Source organism: Zootoca vivipara, chromosome 6 (assembly GCF_963506605.1).
Source record: "Zootoca vivipara chromosome 6, rZooViv1.1, whole genome shotgun sequence".
NCBI classification, from domain to species: domain Eukaryota; kingdom Metazoa; phylum Chordata; class Lepidosauria; order Squamata; family Lacertidae; genus Zootoca; species Zootoca vivipara.
In genome coordinates this window covers 88,449,116-88,471,874 of record NC_083281.1, presented here as the reverse complement: position 1 = coordinate 88,471,874, position 22,759 = coordinate 88,449,116, and the positions used below count along the sequence as shown (strand labels likewise).

The following is a 22,759-nucleotide window of genomic DNA, read 5'->3' as shown; positions in this document are numbered from 1 at the left end:
GAGTCATTTCACTGTGGGCTACCTGTTCAGAAGCCAGGCACAGAAGACACCTCTTGGGCATCCACCCATTATGGGCACGGAAAGGCAAACACACACACACACACACACAGAACCCACAGGACACCATTTGAGGAGCAGTCTTTAACTGAGCTCCAGTACTAGAACGATTTACCGCACCACAGTCAATATGTGGGTGCCTCTTTCATTCTTGCCTTCTGTAAGAACTCATTCCTATTTTAGTGTAACTCCAGCAACTATGTTAAAGAGCATCCAAAAGACTATAAGAACTTTTGCAGCTTATATCAAGGAGTTGTGATTGCACTGCAAACATGTTATCTGAATCAGGTCTCACCTGCCAAAGATACTGGGCAAAAGAGGCCTGAATGAGGGCATTTTCCTAAACCAACAGTTTCTGTTGAGAAAGTTCAACTCTGAATTATTCATTTGCTTATTTTGAATTAAACAAGTGATTTTAAAACAGAGCTGCTTTTTAAAATGAAGATTACACACTTGAGTCCCAGGATTGTTCTGTGGCTGGAGGCAGCTAAACTTTCCACATAGCCCCACAAAGCTCTAAGAGCTCATATCCAGTTGATTAGCTGCAGGAGGAAAAGCAGTGTTACTTAAGCAAACCACAACTACACAGGAACCAAAGAACTTGGCAAAGCTGCTGGGGAATACTTACAGTGCTGTACACAGCTGAGACGGTTGGAGTGAAGATTCGATCCTCCAGGGGCTGCTGCACAGGTCCCCGGGGGATTCTGTAAAGCAGCAAATCAAGGAAAACACAAAAGGCTAGAGGAAAGTGTGTTTGGCAGGAAAGAAACATGTGAAATCCTTTGCCCATACAAGCATAAAAACAAAAGTTTTAACCAAACGCCAGAAACCACAATGCAAAGGGGCTCACATTCAACACTGCAGCTGGAATAATTTCTACGGCTGAAAATTAGCTTCCCAGAAGATGTGACCAGATACAGTAAAACAAAATCAATAGACCTGAGTAAATGAGAGATCTAAGTTGAGAGTTGTAACAGACGACCCAATTTTTATTTTCAATATAGAATGGCCACCCTCTTTCAGTCACCCAGGAAAACAGCTCGTCAGCAGCAGATTCGTCTGACGGAGGCAAGGCCTGAGTTTCCAACAATGCAGGAAGAAAGAGAGAAAAAGAGCATTTATGTCACTGGCATTTCCCTCTATTAATCCTTTTCCCTACTTAAAAGCAGTTCTGGGAACTAGAATTCACTTCTTAACAGGCTGACAATTTTGTAGCTTAAAGGAAGCTGCCTTTGATCGGCTGCCCTAAACTTGCAATTAAAAGAGCTGCAATAATCCAGAATATCCACACTGTAAATAAAGGTGTAGCAAAAAAAGTTTTTTTCTAATGCCACAGAAGGATAACAAGAAAAGGCATGGTAAAATACAGTCATACCTCGGTTTAAGTACGCCTCGGTTTGAGTATTTTCAGTTTAAGTACTCCGCGGACCTGTCTGGAACAGATTAATCCACTGTCCATTACTTTCAATGGGAAAGTTCGCTTCAGGTTAAGTACGCTTCAGGTTAAGTACGGACTTCCGGAACCAATTACACTCATACCTCGGGTAAAGTACCATACGCTTCAGGTTGAGTACTCTGTGAACCCGTCTGGAACAGATTAATCCACTTTCCATTACTTTCAATGGGAAAGTTCGCTTCAGGTTAAGTACGCTTCAGGTTAAGTACTGTAAGACTTCCGGAACCAATTGTGTTTGTAAACCGAGGTACCACTGTAAAATATATGTGATTCAACAATTAGAATCCTCTGCAACAGGATTAAGCTCTCTCATAAACTACTAGTTTCCTTCTTAAAGCAGTGTGGTCACTTGCTAAGAGGTTCAGAGAATGAATTTCTGCCAGCTTAAAAAGAACTTCCTATCAACACAAGGAGGCTCCCACACTCATTATGAAGAGAAGAATGGTCAGGCAAGAGAGGAAGGAAAAAGCGTGTTGTCCCTAAAATTGCCTCAACTTAAACTGAGCTCCAATTAAAAACAAAAAACAGGCAGTGTTTCTCTCTAGAACAGTATGCTTCCATCAGACTGTGGTTCAAGTACTGGAGATCCAGGGCAGTAAACACCAAATTGCAGATTATCACTCTTTAGAAAAGCACCAAAAAAGATATATTTCTACCCAAATGCAAGCAGCTAAACCACTCTCCTATAAGGTGCCTGTCTTGTTGCTTCGGTGTCTATTGTCCCTTAAATTTTATCAAACCACAAAACCAGAACCTATCCAAGGCATTTAAAAATCCCTGACAACAGCAGCAGTTGACCTCACACAACTGGAACTGGGACCTTTGCACTCAGCTGAGAGACAATGCTGGTTTCTACACGCCATCCCCAGTAAAAAGAACCTGACAGGAAGGAACTCTGTGGCTTGGAGCTTACTGAGGTGGTGGTGGCTGTATGAACAGACTGCAACAGTGGAGAGAAACCACACTTTACAACCCTTCTAGAAATAGTTAACAAGCGAGGAGTTGAGTTTACTGAAGTGTAAAGCACTGAAGTGTAAAGCACAGGAGACAATTGCTCACCCTGGTTGCCCATGAATATTCCTGCCACGGCAAACAAACAAACCTTCATGTTGGGATACCACACAACTTGCTGACTTATGTGGCAATGGACTGAGCTCTGCAAACCTCGTGGGGCTCCCCTCCCACCTTCTGGCATGAGATAAAGTCAGGCTCTCATCATTCCAAAACTACAGTGGAACCTCGGTTTATGAACACCTCGGTTTATGAATTTTCGGTTTATGAACACCGCGGACCCATCTGGAACGGATTAATTCATTTTCCATTACTTTCAATGGGAAAGTTCGCTTCAGTTTATGAACGCTTCAGTTTATGAACAGACTTCCGGAACCAAATTCACCCATGCTTCAGTTTATGAACGCTTCAGTTTAAGTACTCCGTGGACCCATCTGGAACGGATTAATCCACTTTCCATTACTTTCAATGGGAAAGTTCGCTTCAGTTTATGAACGCTTCAGTTTATGAACAGACTCCCGGAACCAATTGTGTTCATAAACCGAGGTACCACTGTATGAACATGCAACATTTCCACAAAAGCTCCACTGCAATTCGAACCTCACCTGGCAAGGGGCCAGAACTTCCCTTCTGCCCCCGCCCCTCCTGCATGCTGGCTTGGACTAATAAAATACACCCCTGAGATCTTGACTGCAAGCCAAAATCTGCTCTGGCTTGTTTACACAGCTGCATGCGCCATCCAGTGCCACAGGGCAACAGACAAGAGTGAGGCAGAAGTGCCACCTAGCCATGGCTACTTTGCAGGAGCCCAGCCAACGGAACCCTTCCAAACTCTGCTTGGACATGGGCCTCTACCTGTTTGTGGACAGGAGTTACAAGAAGCTTTAGGCAGCAACATCTGTTACTAACTAAGGTGGAGCACTGAGATGCCACCCACATGGAAGGAGGGCAATGTGGCCATTTTTCAGTACAAAACATCTCCCAGCTCTGCTGGGATAGCAACAGCAGTGCCACCCCTTTGTCTTTCCAATTTACATATCTGAAGTTGCCAAAGAATGTGGAGCCTTAACCCTACACAGTCCAAAATTTAAAGACAAAGCAGGATATAATAATCAAAGAGAAGCAGAGTGAGCACAACCATACGGCAGCCTTTCTGAACCGGGTGCCTTTCAGCTGTTTTAATAAGACCATGCCCATCAGCCCCAGACAGCAAAGATTCAAGCCAACTCACCTCATACACATTGCACTGGCGACCTTCAGGCTGTGCGTTTGGAAGAAATCCGAGAACAGAATCCCAGGCTCACCTCATGAGGTTCTCAAATACAATCCCACACAATGGTGAGTTGAATTAGAAAGTTCCATGCCAGTCCCTGGTAAGGGAGTCCCTTTCTGACCGAGCGACCGGTTGACCGGCTGCCTTCTGATCATCAAGAAACAGTAACTGGAGCCGACAAACAAGGCACATGCCTTAAAAATAAGGAGCCCACCATGTGACGCATCACATCACAAAAAAACAGGGCAGTGACAGAGCAGAGCACGTGTCCTGTATTTTGAAATCCAGGTTACATGATCCTCACTTAATGTACACTATTTATTAGGAAGTCAAGAAATGGGCTGAACAAAACAGCCTCTTTCCCCTGCGGTCAAGCACTGCTCCTGTTTCGTATTCCCCTTGCATGAACTTGCATTACATACAAAGCAGCCTCGGCACTGACCAACTTCCTTCTTTCTCTGCTCCTTGGATCAATTTCCAGGCTACAAACACTGGCAAGGTTAATAATCAAACTATGAAGACAAACAACCCACAGTTAAGCTTTTTAATTTAAGGCAGGAAGTGCCTTCACTGAGAAATTTAGAATACATTTAGCAATCTCTCAAAGAAAGTGGAGCTCAGATACCTGTTACAATGCAGCAGCAGCTGGAGCTGTTTTTCCAGAGCAGGCATCGGCAACCTTTTCTGCCTGTGGGCCGGAGGAGTCCCACGGACTATCGTCCATGGGCCACACAGGCGCAGAAGCGATTGCCGGTGGCGCTGCAGACATTTTGGAAATGAGCAGCCAGCACTGGAAATCGCTTCTGCACACCCGTGGACATGTGCAGAAGCGATTTCTGGCGCTGCGGACATTTTGGAAATGGGCAGCGCAGCACCAGAAATCGCTTCTGCGCATGTCCACAGCTGCGCAGAAGCTATTTCTGGTGCTGGCTGCCCATTTCCAAAATGTCCGCAGTGCCAGAAATCACTTCTGCGGCTGCGTAGACGTGATTTCCGGCGCTGCTCGGCGAGTCCCCGCACCATGCTGCGCCGGTTTACTGCAGCGCGCGGGGGACTTGCCAAGCAGGCAGCTCGGTTCACGAGCGGCCCGTGGGCCGGATAAACGGCCTCCATGGGCCGTATCTGGCCCATGGGCCGGAGGTTGCCGATTCCTGTTCCAGAGGTTCAGGACCCAGCAGGCCTACAACCAAAGGGAGGTGGGGGGAGGCGGAAGGCTAGCTACACAGACCCCTGTTGTCAGGTGACCACCCCTGATCTGACCAGGCAGCACAGACTCAAGTGGCTACAATCACCTACTTGGCTGCAGGTCTTTATAAACATTTCAGCAGCGCCATGAGATGTAGCGGCGGCACCAGAAAAAGGGGGTGGCAAAGCACTATCTGGGGGTGTGGGAAACATGTGGAAAGAATCTTTCTAGCAACAAGGAGGGGAAAAGCTACCTATCTTCTTCCCCACTGGTGCCACATGAGATAGGATGAACCCACAGAAAAGTGGCTCTCAAAGAGCTATTACAATGTGTGAAGGGCACCTCAGGATACTGCAAAAGCAATATGCCCCTTTTTAGGGATTTTAATGCATTATCACAAAAGCAGCTTCTAAAACTGGGGTTTTCCCAGTGTAAACTGAGAAATGCAATTGCTGGAGCATACCAGACAGAGGGGTGGGTAAACATTTGAGTCAGTGCAAGAAGGAGGACTTCCAGCTTCCCACTACCAACCGTTCACCTCACACTAGAAAATATTGGGGCTTACCTACATTAAATATCAGAATTTTAAAAACCTGAGAATTTAAACAAATATGTTAAAACACCAGAGAAGGAACGGATGATGCAAGCCCTCTTAAATTAAAATAGTTTTAACCAGGCACCAGAAACACAGCAGGGACAGTGTCTGTCTTGACTTCTATTGGGAGGGAGTTACACCGAGCTCAGCCCACAATACTGAAGAGACAGCTTCTTGCTGTCATGAGTCATGCTTCTGGTCTATGGGGGACCACTAACAGCATTATTCCAGATGATCTCAGTGACCAACCTGGGGTGTATAGGGCAAGGCAGTCCTTAAGGTATTGTGGGCCTAAGTTGTCAAGAGCTTTATATACTAGAACCAGAACCTCGAACCTGGCCCAGCTACACTTTCAAACAGCACCTCCCCTGCACTAATCCTATGTTACTTCAGATGACGCCTGGGAGAAACATATTTTGTTAACAGATAGGAGAGTTCTTGCTTAAAACAGGCACACACCTGCTTAATAAGGCTTGCCATGCCCAGAATACCATGCTAAATTCACTTCCTGGATTGTGCACAAGATATTTCATTTCTATACCAGGGAATTCAAAAAGAGATGGCACCTTGCAGAAAGTGGACTCTTTTTCACATAGTAATCATTTCTAGTCATTAAATACCTGCCAGCCATAAAAGATCAAACTACATTCTAGTACTGTTTATTAATTAGATGCAAAAAATTAATTATTAAACTGATGGATGGTGTCATCATTCATGCCCCTGCATTCTTCCACAGGAATATAACAGCCTGGTAGATTGGGCCAGCAAACGATCAAGCATCCTGTCCCCTACCAGATACTGCAATGGGAAGCCCGCAAGCAAGACCTTAACACAACAGCAACAGTCTCCCCACTTGAGATTCCTAGCAAATGGTATTCAGAGACATGCTGCCTCTAAGAGTGGAGGTAAAGCATATCCATTAGGGCTAGTTGCTGACTCACCAGCAATCTGTTACTTGAGGACAAAGAAGAGAGGGACAGTAGCAAAAAATGGTAAGCTACACACATGGGAACTCAACACACACACACACGAATTTGAAATTGTGTTGCTTTTGGCAATCCAAACTAGTATGATCAGAGTACTGCAAAAGCCTACAAGGAGCAGACCTACCAGAATGACTTAGAAGATCCTAGCACTGCTTGTGGAGATAGTTGCCATTCAAGTCTGGCAGACTGGAGGCTTGTGATACAAAAGCTCAAAGGAGTGTCACTCCTCAGCTACCATGAAGCCCTGGGATGGGGTGGGTTTTAAACCCCCCAAAATTAAAATGACAGCTTTTCAAGCCCATCATCCATTCTGAAAGGGCAGATGCACATTGTCCAGTGGAAGTCACTTAAACCAGCAAGCACCTTGCCTCCGTGGAGAGGTTTACTACTGATCAGGGAATAGACCTGGTTATAGTGAGATCAGCCAAATATCTGTTCAGGAGCACTGTTTCCTCTCCAGAAGGATGCAGAAATATGAATGGAATATACTCGACTCTTGCTACAACTGTGCAACATTCATTAACAATCAGAGGAGGGAGCAGGGAAGGGAAACTTGGGAGCATTAACAAAAGCTCAGGGCCTGAAAGAACTCTTTGTCTCCCTGGTCAATGCCAGTCTTTTGAATGGCAGAGCACAGAGCAGAAAGAGAATGAGGGAGGAAGGGAGGGGAGGCAGGGAGGGAGACCCACTTGGCCAGCTCTTCAGGGGACATCTCCTCAGCTGCCAGGCAGAAAAGGACTCTTGCATGAGCATCACAGGGCCTCCCAAGCAGCCAGAAATGCAGGCATTGTCCACTCACAAGCACAGCTTGATAGAACCAACACATTTTGCTCTTGTTCCGCTAAGGAGCTCGCATTCCAGGAACAGAACGCCCTATCCTGCATCAAGCCACAAAGTGAAAGGTAAGGAAAGCAAGTGACAGGAAATGTACAATCCTGACCTTTTCTTCATAACCTGGGAACTTTTTCTTCATCTCCTTCTGGAGAGATTTGTTAAAATACATAATGCAAGACCCCAAGAGTTAAGTGCCATTTAGAAGAAAATTGTGGTGTTAACGGAGACTGAGTCTGACCAGAACACTTTAAACAACAAAACATTGAGATCGCAGAGTGTCACCACATAAACCCAGTCCTTATAGCGCAAAGAAATAGCTTCAAAATAATGTCAAAAGGCAACATGGAAGTCTAGTTTCTTCTGATTAGCATTCACGCCCACGGGTACCATTTAAAAAACCAGGTCCCTGCAATTATTTGACTGCATTCCAGGGGCTCTGTTCACAGCCAAGAAAGGCTTAACCCCAGGCCATCCTAAGAGGAGCTTAAGGTTATGAATCATAGCTGTCAACCCTCCCTTTTTTTGCGGGAAACTCCCTTATTCCAAGCCACAGCTGTCAACTTTCCCTTTTTTTGCTGGAAATTCCCTTATTCCAGCGCAGTTTCCCACTGCTATCCTGGATTGTTAGATATACCGTCCGAAAGTTGACAGCTATGTTATGAATTCACCCCACAATTTCTCTTCATGACCCCACCACTAACACCTTCAGTTAAGAATGATAATGAAACCTAAAATAGTAAGTTCCCCATTGTCCTGGGTCTTAAAATACAGGAGAATGCTAGGCAAAGCCAGTTACGAATATGACTACAGTTCATTTCAAGGCAGAGCCTTGTGGCTTCAACAGCAGTTGTAAACATCTATTGGCCACATCTGGACTTCATGCCAAGCAATAGTTTAGTGACCTCCAGGTTCACATGCTCCACTGCTGCTTTGTCCAACATGGTTTCCCTTCCACTTTTGCTTATGAACCAGGGGTCCCAAAACTTACTTTTTAGATGCAAGTCCAGTCTACTACCCTAACCCTAAGATTCAGATTACAGTTTAAATCCCACTTTGCCCTCCTTATTAGAAATTCACCGGGCACTAGGCACATTTTGCAACTGTTGTGGGCCCAACTGCAACCACGTGAGATCTCTGGACGCCAGGTTGGCGACTGACATCTCCATCTGGCTTACCCCTCCAGCTTTCTTAAGCAGGTAAGCAGAAGAGCTTATTCGCTGCATTTATATCCTATCCCTTTCTCCAGTAAGCACATGGTTCACTCCCACCCCACCCCCATTAATCCCTACAATGACCCTGTGAGGTAGGTTAAGAGGCTGTGACTAGCCCAAGGTCATCCAGTGAGCTTCATGACTGAGTGGAGATTTGAACCCTGATCTCCCAGGTCCTAGTCCAACATTCTAACTGCTACACCACACTGGCTTCCTAGAGTACTTCTGCTATTGGGCAGGTAGGTAAACAAATATGGGGAAAGCAAAATGTCACTCAGAGAATAGTTCACTCAGATCTGAACTATTTTCCTTGAAGCTTGAATTTTATTCCGGATTGTTTTATATGCTGTTTTAATGTATTGTAAACTGCTTTGAGGTTTTTTTCTTTAAAATATAAAGCAGTATAGAAATGAAATGAATAACAACAAAAAACATAAAAATAAGCACCACTAGGGAAAAAATGGCACCTAGACATTCCGTTGTGGCACCCGCAACCTAGAGTTAAGACGCCATTTGCCAATTAGCTTATATATCTGAGTTTCTAACACTGGTCCAGGAAATTACTGTACTGTATATTCAACCAAATGTTTGAATACCAACTGAAACTGAACAGGCACTGAGCACCTTGATACTTAGGGAGCTACTATAGACATCTTTGCTTAAGAAGGCTTTCCCTGAAGTGTGGCACAGCCATTTTATAGAACAGTATTTGTCCAACTGTAGAAACAGCTTTACTGTTTTTAGTTTGCATCTGTCTCTTTTGTATTTCATCTTGTTTTATCTTACTTTACACTGCTTTGGTAGCATATGGCTGTGAAGTTTTTTTATATAAATCTAAATAGCAGCAGTAGGAATAATAATGAGAAAAAATGTCAGAAGAGGGTAAGATTGTGCTCAAAATGCACCCCAGATATTTAGTGCTATAGCGAAAGAGGGCTTCTCCAACCCTGCTTTTCTTTCCAAATAAGTCATTAATACAGATCCATGGGAAGAACATGTAAGCTCACATGGATCATGCCCAGAAGGAAATGATTTAGCAATGCAGCCACTGTTTACAGGATCAGTTTCTCAAAGCTGAAGTCTGAGCCTAAGCTTTGGGTTAACAGAGCAGTTGCTTATTTGGGAATGCAAAACCTTGGCTCTCCCAAACATACAAAAACCACCTCAAATTGAAGAATTTAATTCTCAGAAAGAATCCTTCCTCTCTAACCATGAGGTCTTCCCAATAAGTGAGCGGGGAGAGAAAGGTACAACTCTTATTCCCAGAGGCACATCTTTACAATATGGCTGAAGTTCCATTAGTACTCCTGCTACTGGCAAATGCAGAAGCACTGCAAAAGAAAAGAAAAGAAAAATGACATCAAATCCTCAACCACTAAATCAGGGGAACAACCAAATGGTCTCTGGTACTCTGTGACAATGTATCTTCTATTTCTGCCCAAGCCAGATGGCCACAGAATTACAGATGCTTTCCAGATCAGAGTCTATGCTGAAGACAACCATGCTGCAACTGACATGTTGAGCATGGGGATGGGATGTGAGCAAGTGGCGATAACTTCCATCTCGCAGTGTTCTTGCCATTTTTCTTCAGGTGAAGTTTTCTTCTGAGTTGCTCTGCTGCTCACTTTCAGCATAAGAACATTAAAGATAGCCATGCAGCTGGGTCAAGCCAAAAGGGGCTCTCCTGGTCCAGCCCCGTTCTCAAGAGAGGCCAACCAGATTCCCCAAAGGGAAGCCCACAAGCAGGACCTGAGCACAACAGCAGCACCCTCCCCACTTGTGATTTCCAGCAACTGGGATTCAGGAGCCTACTGCTTCTGACAATGGAAGGAGAACATAAGACATTGTGGCTAGTAGCCATTCCTAGCATCTAGCAGAGAGAAAGCATGCGGAAACCACATTCAGCACCATCAATTAAGAATATGAAAAATAGGAATCCCCAAGCTACAGCTGAAGGTGTGTGAACAGATGATGAAAAAAATACAGGTGGACTGCCACTCTCCTAGTAAATAATTCTTGGGGGCCACAATAGGTGATAGGGAAATAGGAAGTGACAGGTAGACCCATAACTAGTGTCTCCTTACAGCTGATAAATCAGTGATATACTGCTACATTCCTTCTCCAATTCTCATTCGCTCTTGCACAGACATTAAGCTATAATGGAAGACTGGAAGGTAAAACAACTCCTGCAGATCCATTGTCCATGCACATCTGTACTTTTTTATTACAGGCAACCTCCCAACTAGATGTTTCCTGACCAACCAAGCTAGAACTATCCCTTGAAGAGTTAAACTAACACACCATTTTGCTTTAGAATGAAGGTAATCACATCAGACAAGACTATATTTGTGTAGCAGTGAGGAAGAACATCACAACACAACCACAGGGCACTGCAAGAGGACAAAAAACAACAACCCTGTGTGGTTTCATCACTCCCATTATGGGTATTTAAGGTCCCTTATGAGTCTGACAAACTAATGTATGAAGGAGCTCAGGGCCAAGAGGAAAGCACGCGACAAAATGTGCAAGAAGATAAGAACTTCCAGAGGGTTTGCTTCATAAGCTTTGCAGGGCAGAAGTTCCTTTCATTAACGCTACCAAGGCAGTTATAGCAAGACATAGGGTGGCACACCCACCCATTAATAGCAAAGCAGAAAGCACATATGTTACATGCTTAGAACCTAACCATCCTTTGGGTTTGAAACTTGACTATCACAAACCGTAACTTGGAGCTATGCCTCAACTAAGACCCTGTACCTGTTAACTAACTGTTGCTGCCTAAGGTCCATCAGGTATCATTTTGCATGCACTCGGCAGTCTCTAAACACAAAGATTTAAATGGAATCCAAAAGCTCAAAGGGGGTAACCTTTGAATTGCCTGGAAGGAACAGGAGATAACATTGAGCAGATTCTTTTCCTGATACACAAGTTCAATACACATCAAAAGGCCCTTAAAGGTCACATCTCATGTAAGTTTTCAAAGCTCACCTGTCCTGCAAGACATTTCATAGAATCATAGAGTTGGAAGAGACCACAAGGGCCATCCAGTCCAACCCCCTGCCAAGCAGGAAACACCATCAAAGCATTCTTGACATATGCCTGCCAAGCCTCCGCTTAAAGACCTCCAAAGAAGGAGACTCCACCACACTCCTTGGTAGCAAATTCCACTGCCGAACAGCTCTTACTGTCAGGAAGTTCTTCCTAATGTTTCGGTGGAATCTTCTTTCTTGTAGTTTGAATCCATTGCTCCGTGTCCGCTTCTCTGGAGCAGCAGAAAACAATATTTCTCCCTCCTCTATATGACATCCTTTTATATATTTGAACATGGCTATCATATCACCCCTTAACCTTCTGTTCTCCAGGCCTTTGACCATTTTGGTTGCCCTCCTCTGGACACGTTCCAGCTTGTCTGTATCCTTCTTGAGCTGTGGTGCCCAGAACTAGACACAGTACTCCAGGTGAGGTCTGACCAGAGCAGAATACAGTGGTACTATTAGTTCCCTTGATCTAGATGCTATACTCCTATTGATGCAGCCCAGATTTGCATTGGCTTTTTTTTTTTGCATTGGCATTTATTTTCCCAATATCCAACCACCCCAATGCAGGGGTGGGCAACTGTTTTGGCACTGGGGGTTAGAGATGGGGCTTGTGCCAGGGACCACTTGCTTCTTTCTTTTTCCAGGTCCTTCATTTTTATATATGGATTATCTGCTTCTAAAGCAGGGGAGCATTCAAATGTCATTGGATTCTAACTCCAAGCAGCTCCAGCAGCAAGCATTTTAACCATCAAGGATGATGAGAGTTGTAGTCTAGCAACATTTAGAGGACACAATGTTGGTCCTGAGCCGTTTAAGGCTTTATAGGTGAAAACCAGCACTTTGAATTGGGCCTGGAAACGAATTGGCAGCCAGTGTAGTCGGATCAGGATTTGTGTTACATGTTCAAACTGTCTTGCCCTGGTAAGGAACCTGGCCACTGAATTCTGCACAAGCTGACTTTTTTGAACTGTCTTCAGCAATAGCCCCATGTATAACTTGTTGCAGTAATCTAACCTAGAGGTTAACAGCACACTGACAACAGAGCAAACACTGATATTTGTATTTTCGTTCACGAGTCAAATCACATCAACTCAAATCAGCTTCTTTCAACATTAAGGCAGAAACTTCAGAAGCTCTAAGTGATAACCTTATTGCCAAACAGCACTTTAACTCTAGGTTGCAGTTGCCACAACGGAATGTCTAAGCGCCATTCCCCCGCCCCAGTGGTGCTTATTATTATATTTTTATTGTTATGATAGTAATTATTATTCATTGCATTTCTATACCACTTTATATTTTAAAGAAAAAAACCTCAATGCACTTTACAACACATTAAAACATCAAATTAAAAAATCCAAAATAAAACAAATTATTCAAGGAAAATAGTTCACATCCCTAAGTGACATTTTCCTTTCCCCATATTTATTTACCTACTTAATTTATACACCTGCCCCATAGCAGAAGTACTCTAGGAAGCCAGTGCAGTGTAGCGGTTTAGAGTGTCGGACTAGGACCTGGGAGATCAGGGTTCAAATCCCCATTCAGTCATGAAGCTCACTGGGTGACCTTGGGCCAGTCACAGCCTCTTAACCTACCTCATTGGGTCGTTCCAGGAATTAACTGAGGAAGGGGGGGGGGTACTCCTTAGGGGAAAAGATGGAATAAAAATTGCTGTAAATAAGCTCTTCTGCTAACCTGCTTAGGAAAGCTGGAGGGGCCAGTCCGATGGAGATTGTCGGTCACCAACCTGGCATCCAGAGATCTTGCACAAGGTCACAATTGGACCCACACTAAGTCGGAAAATGCACCTGGCACCCAGCAAATTTCTAGCACTTGTCTCTAGGGGTTCAGGCAGAGAATCTTTTTCAATCCTATCTGGAGATGCCACTGGGGATTGAACCTTGGGCCTTATGCATGCAAAGCAGATGCTCTACAGTACCATTGAGCTGAGGCCCTTCCCAAAACTGAGCTACTTTATATATACATGTATATGTAATATTTTAGCAGCTACCTCTTACAATATATATCCTGTTCTTAAAGGTTTCAACTATACTTTGCAACTACTGCACTTCCAAGGGGTTTCTTTACACAAACCTGCCACCTCTTTAAATGACCAGAAAAGCACCCAGTCTCCTTTTCTTTCAATGACACATGCGTGGATGGAGGGCACAGCTGAGCTAGGGGTTAAAAATTACTACAAGTGAAAGCATTTTCCAGCAAAGCATAGGGCCAGCTTCCCCAGTCACACTAAGCTGACATTCAACGAGGTTGGAAAATTAAAATGCACTTTTGATACTTTACTTACTACAAGAAAATAGTGGTTTTGGAAAGTTTAGTGTGTTCATGCTTCATCCCTAGAGCCAGGAAAGCAGAAGCTAACTAGCTATTGGGCATAAAGGTGTTGCATTCCAGCCACAAAGTGCCCTCACAAAATCCAGTAGAAATTGGACAAAAACAAACCCAGGGTACACTTCAATTGCTTGAGGGAGGCCAAAACTCCCACTATAATCCTTGGCAAGGCACTCAAAACTAAGAAACCTGCCCTGATTTAACTCAAAGCAGCAACACTTAAGGCAAGTGCTACTCTATGTGGTCTTTTAAATAAGTTTCCACATACTGTATTACAATTTGTCCAGTAATACCAGAGAACTGGTAAAACTATATATGTACCACACAAGAATCTGAAGAACTCTGTGAATTAAAATTCAATTGACAATCAGCACCATCCTCAGAAAAAGTCCAATTAAACAAGCCAACAGATTTTACAGGTTTTAATAAGGTCTGACATGCCTACCTCAACCAGCAGTAGATAAGCCAGAAACGGAAGTAAGTTCTAGGTAAATATCTCACAGCTGTTACAGTCTGTCCCTACAATAAAGAGAAAATCTGCTTTTGTTATGAACCATCAGCTGACCTTGCTGACAAAGCAAAACCAGCACTTCTGGACACCATCCACAGGCATTAATCCAGAGGATGAGGTTTTCTCCAATTCATCAAATATTTTGATATTCCCAGAGATCTAATTTCACTGGTCTACCAAAAAACCTCTCCTTTAACACATGCATACAAATCCTTCTATGCAGAGGCTAATATGCTGTTTCTATTGCATACCCATTTCTCATTTATATACCTTCCTTTCTAATACACACACTTTTCAACTGATTCCTGCAATACAGTATTTACCTCATAAGACTCCTGTCCTAGCAGCAAATATTAAACACATTTTATGTTAAGAATGCTCTTTCCTAAGGGCCGTCATTTCAATGGACACATTTTATATAAACTTAACAACACCAACCCACCAAAACTAGCTTTTACAGAGGACAATGCCTAAAAAAATTTCTATCCTAGCTTCACATTCATAATCAAAGAACAAAATTGAAAAATCTGCTCATAGTTTACATCAAACAAATTTTTATTTAAAACCAAGAAAGCAGACTTTTAACCCAATCCCATGCATGCCTACACTCAGAAGTATGTACCACTAAATTCCATAGGACTGTGGTCTTAATCTCAGCATAAGCACACTTGGGGAACAACATTTACAGTTGCACTTTTTTGGCAAGTGCAAAGAATAACAAACTCTCTGCAAATAAAATAGGAGACCCTGAAGTATGTGTGTCTTCTTCAGAGTTAAAAGGGAGTATCACAGCACAAACACAGAGGCACCAGGCCCAACTCCTGGCAGGTGGATTCCCTTTCCACCCACCCACCATCCATCACCTCCCCTTCCTGTTGTAAAACACACACACACATACACTGGTCTCCCTCAAAAACAAAGCAAGGATACTTTCCCCTCCAAGCCAACCCTCTTGGATCCTCTTCTGGAGAAAGAGCCATGCCCAAAACTCGCCTCCTCTCTAGGCACAGAGCCCTTCCTTTTCTTACAAAGTGAAAGAGAAACTGTACTACTGTACAGCTGCCCTAGCCCTGTATGACAACATTTGTTTTTCCTGTTTTTTGTTTGAACATACAAAATGCTGGCCCTTTCACTGAGAGGCTCAGCCAGGCAAGAGTGTGTGGGAGGGGATCCTCCTTTCTAACAGAGAAATAAAGAGGGTGGTCATGTGTAATATCACCCCCCACCACTCATATTTCATATGCTGAGGGGCCTCCGGTACAGAAGAGGTTTGTCCTCTTGCCTACACAAGTTTGGGTCCTGCTCCTTCCCAGAGTTCACCTCTGAGGTACACACACACATTCATCCTGAAACTGTGGATGGACAGCTCCCATCCTCCCCACCTAACCCCTGACATACACAAACCACTCCATGCTGCCTTCATCCTTAAGGGAAGAGATCTGACCTCCCCACACCTTATTCCAATCTCCTTCCCCCTACATTCTCTCTAGGGCCCCCTTTTCTTTCCCCTGCACACTCACCCATCTTTAGAAGCTGCTCCTTGACGTCCCCTTAGAGATGCTCCTGTTCCTTTTTTCCTTCCATCTACACAAAATAAGTTCAAGCTCTCCATATATGAAGCATACACACACACACAGGCTACACACGTTCCTCGCTTCCAAGTTCCTAAATGCACACATTCCCCCACAGACGGCCAAGTCCTCCTGGCTATACACGGGTTCCTCAAAAGATTACACACCTGCCCCTTTTTGTCCCCTCATAAATCCACACATTCCTAGAGAGAGGACACCATATATTCAGACAATTCTCCAGACTAGTGGACTCGTTTTTACATGACTGACATACAGGTATTCCACCCTCCTAAGTCCACACGTTCCTCCTGGCTACACGCGTGCCCCTCATTGGGGGGGGGGGTGGACGGATGGATGGAGAAGCGATGCATGCCCCTCCTTGGGTGCCAAAGGATACTGCTGGGGCGGCTGTGTCTGGAGAGCCCTGATGCTGGCGGGGTGAGGAGGCGCCGTCGCCGCTCCTACAGCCGGTGCAGCGGCGGCGGCGGCTGCAGCAGGGGACGGCGGCGGTGGCGGTGGCCCGGTTGCTACCGCTGCTGCTGGAGGCGGCGGCGGGGCAGGAGCAGCAGCGGGAGGCGGCGGCCCTCCGGGCCCTACCCCTCCACCAGAGGGGGTCCCCGTGGTCGTGGCCGCTCCCGCCGCTGCCACCGCCGCGCCGGGCTTGAGGGCCGCCTTCTGCGGTAAGCTCATGGCCAAGCGGAGCCACCACCAGGCCGGCGGCGGCGGGGCGGCCGCCGCCGCTGCCTGAGGGGGCGGGGAGCGGCGGGGCGGCGGCGGCGGCGGGGGCAGCCCGGCGGGCCAGCACCCCCGGCCGGTCTCCGTGACAACGCGGCCGGCCTGCTCCCGCCGCCGCCGCCTCCCTCAAGTGCTGCCGCCGCCGCCGCCTCCCGCCGCCGCTGCTCTTCTTTGCCCGGCCGGTTCCTGCGGCTGCTTGCCTGCCTTCTCGGCTGGCGAAGGGACGGGCGGGGGCCGCTCAGGCCGCGCCGCCGCTCATAGGGCCGCCGCCCTCGGCGGGTCTCGGTGCCCCTGGCCCTGGCGGAGCGGCTCCCGGGCGTCGGACGGGTGTCGGGCGGGCGATGCCGGTGGATTCTCCTCACGGACGGAGCGGAGCATCCAACATGGCGCTGGCGGCCGCCTCCAGCAGTCCGGCAGGACGACGACGGGCGACGAAGGAGGGCGCTCGGCTGCTCGGCAAGTTCCGGAAGCGCTCGGCTCCTCCGGCTGCCACAGCAGCGTCGCGGGTCGCGCTGGGGGGGGGGAGGGGGAGGCGCCCGCGCGCTGTAGGCTTCCGAGTATCTTCGGGGAAGCCGACTCCGGCCGCTCTGTTCGTACCTCGCTCGCCCTCTCGCGCCGAGCCACTTCGGCTGCTCGGGAGGGTTCGGAAAGCCGGCGCCTCCTCGCCAGCCTCTCTGCTTTGGAGGCGTCCATCCCTCGGTGGTACCAGCTAAAGGCAGCACTTTAGGGCAGGTCCAGACTCCTACCCATGCAGCAGAGCTGCATGCCTTTTATTTTATTGTATTTTATTACTTTACTTTATTTTTTGCTGCCGCTGCCGCCACCACTATTATTATTATTATTATTATTATTATTATTATTATTATTATTATTATTACAGACCCTCCAAGTGTCCCTAATTTCCATAGGCAGTAGTTGAATTACAGAAGCCATCCCAGTTTCTGATTTAATCCTGGAATGTCCCACTTTGCCTTAGGTCAGGCATCCCTATTTTCAGGGGCGTATCCAGGATCAAAACTAGGGGAGGGGGCCAAGGCACGGGAGGGAAGGGAAGGGAGGAAGTGCGTGGGGTAGGCCGGAGCCGAAGCGCGATGGCTGCCGGATGAGGGGGCCGCCGGCTGGGGGATCAACGGCAGCGGGGGAGTCTCCAGAGGCAGGCGGAGGAGGAGGAGCACAGCCCAGCAGAGCGCGAGTTCGGCGTTCCTGCCCGCCGCGCCCTCCAGCTTCCCGTCGCACTCTGGTTCCCTGCTGCGCTTGCTGAAGGGCGCGACGGGGAGCTGGAGGGAGGGCGCGGCGGGTGGGAATGCCGAACTCGCGCTCCGCCGGGCTGTGCTCCGCCTCTGCCCGCCGGCAGTGCCACTCTCGTGCACCAGCCCTGCTTCTAGGGGGCAGCTGCCCCCCTGCCCCGCACTGGGTACGCCCATGCCTATTTTCATCAGATAAATGAGTTATACGACTCCTCCTGAGGAGATAACTAACTCTACATCCTCTAGAAGACGTCTGAAGGAAGCCCTGTATATGTAGAATCGCAGAACTGTAGAGCTGGAAGGGACTGTGAGGGTCATCTGGTCCAACCCCCTGCAATGGAGGAATCTTTAACCCAATGTGGCGCTTGAACCCACAGCCCTGAAATCAACAGTCAGGGTTTTTTTAATGTTTAATGTTTTATTCTATTTTTATATATGTTGGAAGCTGCCTGGAGTAGCTGGGGAAACCCAGTCAGATAGGTGGGGTATAAATAATAAAATGATTATAATTGAATATTTTGATCAGATAAATATTGGAGGTTATGTTATTACTGCCAGTTTCTTATCCAGCCTTCACCCTAAGGGCCCAAAGCAAGTGACAATAAAAACAACACTACACAGCATAAAAACACACACACACACACATTTCAAACAATTTAAAAACTACAAAAATAAGATGGATCCGATTAAGACAGAGCAGTGACCCATCTAGCTCACTAAGATTGATGCTGACTGGCAGTAGCTCCAGAGGGTTTCAGGATGGAGGTGGTTGCTCAGCCCTACCTAGAGATGCTCCCTGGGATTGAAAGTGGGGCCTTCTGCATGCAAGAGCAAGTGCCCAACCAGGGAGCTTCCCAAATGATGATTGCATGTGCTACTTCCAGGATCGGATGCAGCGCACTGCTAGACAAGATGCTCCTACTTTGGCCTGATCCAAAGGAAGACACGTCACCCTCTAAGAGGGAGCCCCCACCGTGCCCACTAAGACCATTAAGTCTAGAATTTAAAATTACCTTAAGCACCTCTGTGTCCATTGAATCTGGTAATCTGCTGAACAGGCAAGGGGTTCATGTAGATTTTGTGCTCCCATATTGGACTCTACGGCCACAGCAGGCACTGCAACCTTCCAATGGCTTGACTTCACCCCCAAAGGCACATTGTATCCCGAGACAGAAAGATGCCAACCAGATAACATCTGAAAGGGAGCCATTATATGTCATAACTTCTCCAGGAGCAGTTCAGAACGCCCAGCTGTTCCTCTTTTAAATACGTATGTGATACTGTAATGGAGAAATATATAACCTGTGAACATGGGCAGAGTGCATTTCCTTAGTGTCCCAGTAACCACAGCAACCCTCCCCTGGGATGAGGGAGAAGGGAGAATTAAGTGACTGGAGTTGGGTACTGGCCCCAAAGGCAAGACCAGGGTCAAATCCTTGATCTGTTTTTGACAGTATGACTCATTCAGTCCTGGAAGCTGGAACAGGAAATAATGCCTCTCCACAGACAGAGCGCGACTCACTCTGGCACCGGACACTCCACATGCGTCAAGTAATTGCGATAGTTGGTGAAGGCGTGTGAGACACCACAGGAGACTTCACTGAGCAGGTCTCCTCCAGATGTTTTGGACCACAACTCCCATCAGCCCCAGCCAGCACATGATGGGAGTTGTAGTCCAAAACATCCGCTCCCTGAAGGTTACAGTAGGACAATAAATCAGATGACTAAATGGGGGGGGGGGCGCTAGACTTCTGAAAAAACTTGACCCTCCCCTGTTCCCAAGTAACTGCTGACTGTGGGCGATCAGGGACAGCCTTAAGTTCGCAATACACCTCAGAGTTTAATTAGTACCTTCTCTTTCCACAACAACTCAATTCCACCCTGAATTAACTTGGTCCAGTTGTCAGTTTCTCCTCCCCAACTGCAGCCTGCCCAAACCTCCTGCACTGCAGATGTTATGGACCGTAATTCCCAGAGCATGAGGGTGTCATCCAAGACCTCTGGAGGACACCAAGTTAAGAAATATTTCCCACTCTATTGAAGGTAAACATCCGTTACTAAGCACCCCACATTCCTTCCCTGCTGTACCTTCAACCTCCCTCTTCCTTCTCTCCGCATCTGATTTCAGGGCAGAGGCCCCCTTTGTCATTCCCCTGCACACCCTCGACGTCAAATAAAACAGAGGCCGTTGAATTATTTTCTTAGCTGCTCTAAATTCTAAAGAACAGCAAATTTGGAAAAACCTAAACCAGCTTTGGGCATCCATCAGTCATGCCTGCTTTGAAGTCTTCGGCATCACTGCATCATGAATTTATTATTTATTTCATTTAATACAAGTTTATATAGCTTGGTGGCTGTTGGAATTTTTATTATTATTATTTTGTTTAAAACCCACAACATGGTTTACACAAAAGAATAAAACGATGAAATCATTAAATAAAGCTGAAGACCAACTGTTTCGAGCCTTCAACGCATAATGAAAATCTACAATAAACTAAAAACCAGATTAAAATGCATGTACAGTAAACGTTCCACATGGCTGCCTAGGCATGCTTAAACAAAGTGTTAAAAAATAGTGCCGTGACAATTGGGAGGGAATTCCAAAGAGTGGGTGCTGCTGCACTAAAATTTTGATTTCTTACAAATGTGGAACGAGTGTCATGTGCCAGTTCTGCAGTCTGAAGCCGTCAAATGGGCATGCATGGGGAAAGGCAATTTGCAGCCCTTCAGACCCAAGAAGACCAGAAACACCACTGAGATCTCCGTTTGTTGCCCTCCAGGAGGAGGAAACCAATGAAAGTTACCTCCTCTGCCAGGGGTGCACAAATCCCAACTTCCTGGCACATCACCATTTGGGGTGGTTAAAGAGATCGGCGCTCCCCTCTCATTTAAAGTCTCTGTGAGCAATGCCAAGGTTTTCTGCATCAGGGCAACTTGACAGACAGGAGAAGCTTGCATTTGGAGGAATTCCTTGCCTGCCCTGACCTCTAGTGTTTGCTGCTCGATATACAAGACAAAGCTGAAACCAGAACATCCTGGCATCTCTTAGGGCTGCTCTGGACAGGCGTGCGTTTTTACGTATGTTGGTGCATTGGTGCAATAATAATGCATTTGTTGGCATCCATCTGTCTCAAGGGACAACGGAGTGCATCTCTGGGGGTGAAGCCAAACAAACTCTTGGGTGGGCAGCACCAAAGTGATCTCCCTGGGGCGGAAGCCAGGGTAGCATGTATCGGCGATGCCCAGTTGCCCCCAAGATTTTTTTTGGGGGGGCACCCTTTGCGCAAGTGTGTGACATTGCAAGGGGTTGGACTAGATGACCACTGTAGTCCCTCCCAATTCTACGATTCCATGATATCCTAACACTGTACAGGCAGGGGCAGCCCTGAAACCATCATGAGCACAAAGCATTGCCATGTTTCTCCAAAAATAAGACACCGTCTTATATTTTTCCTCAAAAAAAACAAACCCACAGTGGCTTATTTTCAGGGGATGTCTTATTTTTTTCTTAAGTCTTATATTTTTATTAACCTACAAGGTTAAACTGCCTATCACTATGGCTTATTTTCGGGGTGAGGCTTATTTTCGGAGAAACATGGTATGTACGGAGCAGGCTATGGTTGTACAATAAGGGACTCATCCTCTGCATTCAAATGTATGAGTCAGCGTAGTCAAGCTCAGAGGCCCCACTCCAAATTGTATACACTTTCAGGTAAAAGGTAAAGGTAAAGGGACCCCTGACCATTAGGTCCAGTCGTGACCGACTCTGGGGTTGCGCGCTCATCTCGCATTTTTGGCCGAGGGAGCCGGCGTATAGCTTCCAGGTCATGTGGCCAGCATGACAAAGCCGCTTCTGGCAAACCAGAGCAGCACATGGAAACGCCGTTTACCTTCCCGCTGTAGCGGTTCCTATTTATCTACTTGCATTTTGACGTGCTTTCAAACTGCTAGGTTGGCAGGAGCTGGGACCGAGCAACGGGAGCTCACCCCGTCACAGGGATTCGAACCGCCGACCTTCTGATCAGCAAGCCCTAGGCTCAGTGGTTTAACCACAGCGCCACCTGGGTCCCATACACTTTCAGAGTTAATGCTAAATACATTACTTCTGGTACATGAGCCACCATAGCTGCTAGAGGGCTTTTTAGACTCTTCTACCCATGTACTATCTGAAACCAAATATGTGATTATTCATTACAACAAAGGACAAACAAACAATTTCTCCATCGTCATAATATTGCGCTTTTTAAAATGTTTAAAATGTTTCAATAAAGTATATTTTTAACCTTTTTAAAAATGTGATTATTCTTTTTCAGCTCTCCGACCCCACTATTGAGAAAGGCTGGGTTGACTAGTCCAAGGCCCAACCTTTAGGCAAAGCCACCTGCCACATTCAAAGTCACTTTGGGACACAAGGCCTGTAGGCCACAACCAGCCCTGGCTGGCAGTAGTGTTGTTACCATGGCAGCACTGCCCCAGTAGGCCTTTGCTGGGTTCTACAGAGGCCTCTACTCTTTCTTGCCTGAGCCTCCTCCACACTTGACGAAAGAGACTCCATCTTGGAAGTGCTTCAATTGTGACATCTGTCTGCAAGCCACACCTCAAAACTGTATTTCCTGTAGACGTGCTTAAAAAACACATGCCCCCAGCCCCAAGATGGTGTGAAATTGGCTGCTGGTGTTTTTAACCAGGGTGACAACTG

General features: G+C 46.4%; 1 protein-coding gene across 15 annotated transcripts in view; it reads right to left on the bottom strand.

Moving 5' to 3' along the window:
- The window catches only part of EIF4G3 (eukaryotic translation initiation factor 4 gamma 3), a 76,175-nt gene extending 58,915 nt beyond the window's left edge, over window positions 1–17,260 (bottom strand). For 12 of the 15 annotated variants that reach the window (XM_060276295.1, XM_060276296.1, XM_035120756.2 and 9 more), the window contains exons 1-2: window positions 16,476–17,258; window positions 686–761 (exon numbers count right to left, since the gene is read on the bottom strand). In XM_060276295.1, coding sequence (XP_060132278.1) covers window positions 686–761; window positions 16,476–16,768 — 369 coding nt within the window. In that variant the 5' untranslated portion in view covers window positions 16,769–17,258. Of the gene's footprint in view, window positions 1–685; window positions 762–3,755; window positions 4,623–16,475 lie in introns of those variants that run through there. The other 3 variants (XM_060276304.1, XM_060276305.1, XR_009557820.1) reach the window with 2 other exon arrangements.
- Between the last annotated feature and the right edge of the window lie 5,499 nt (window positions 17,261–22,759).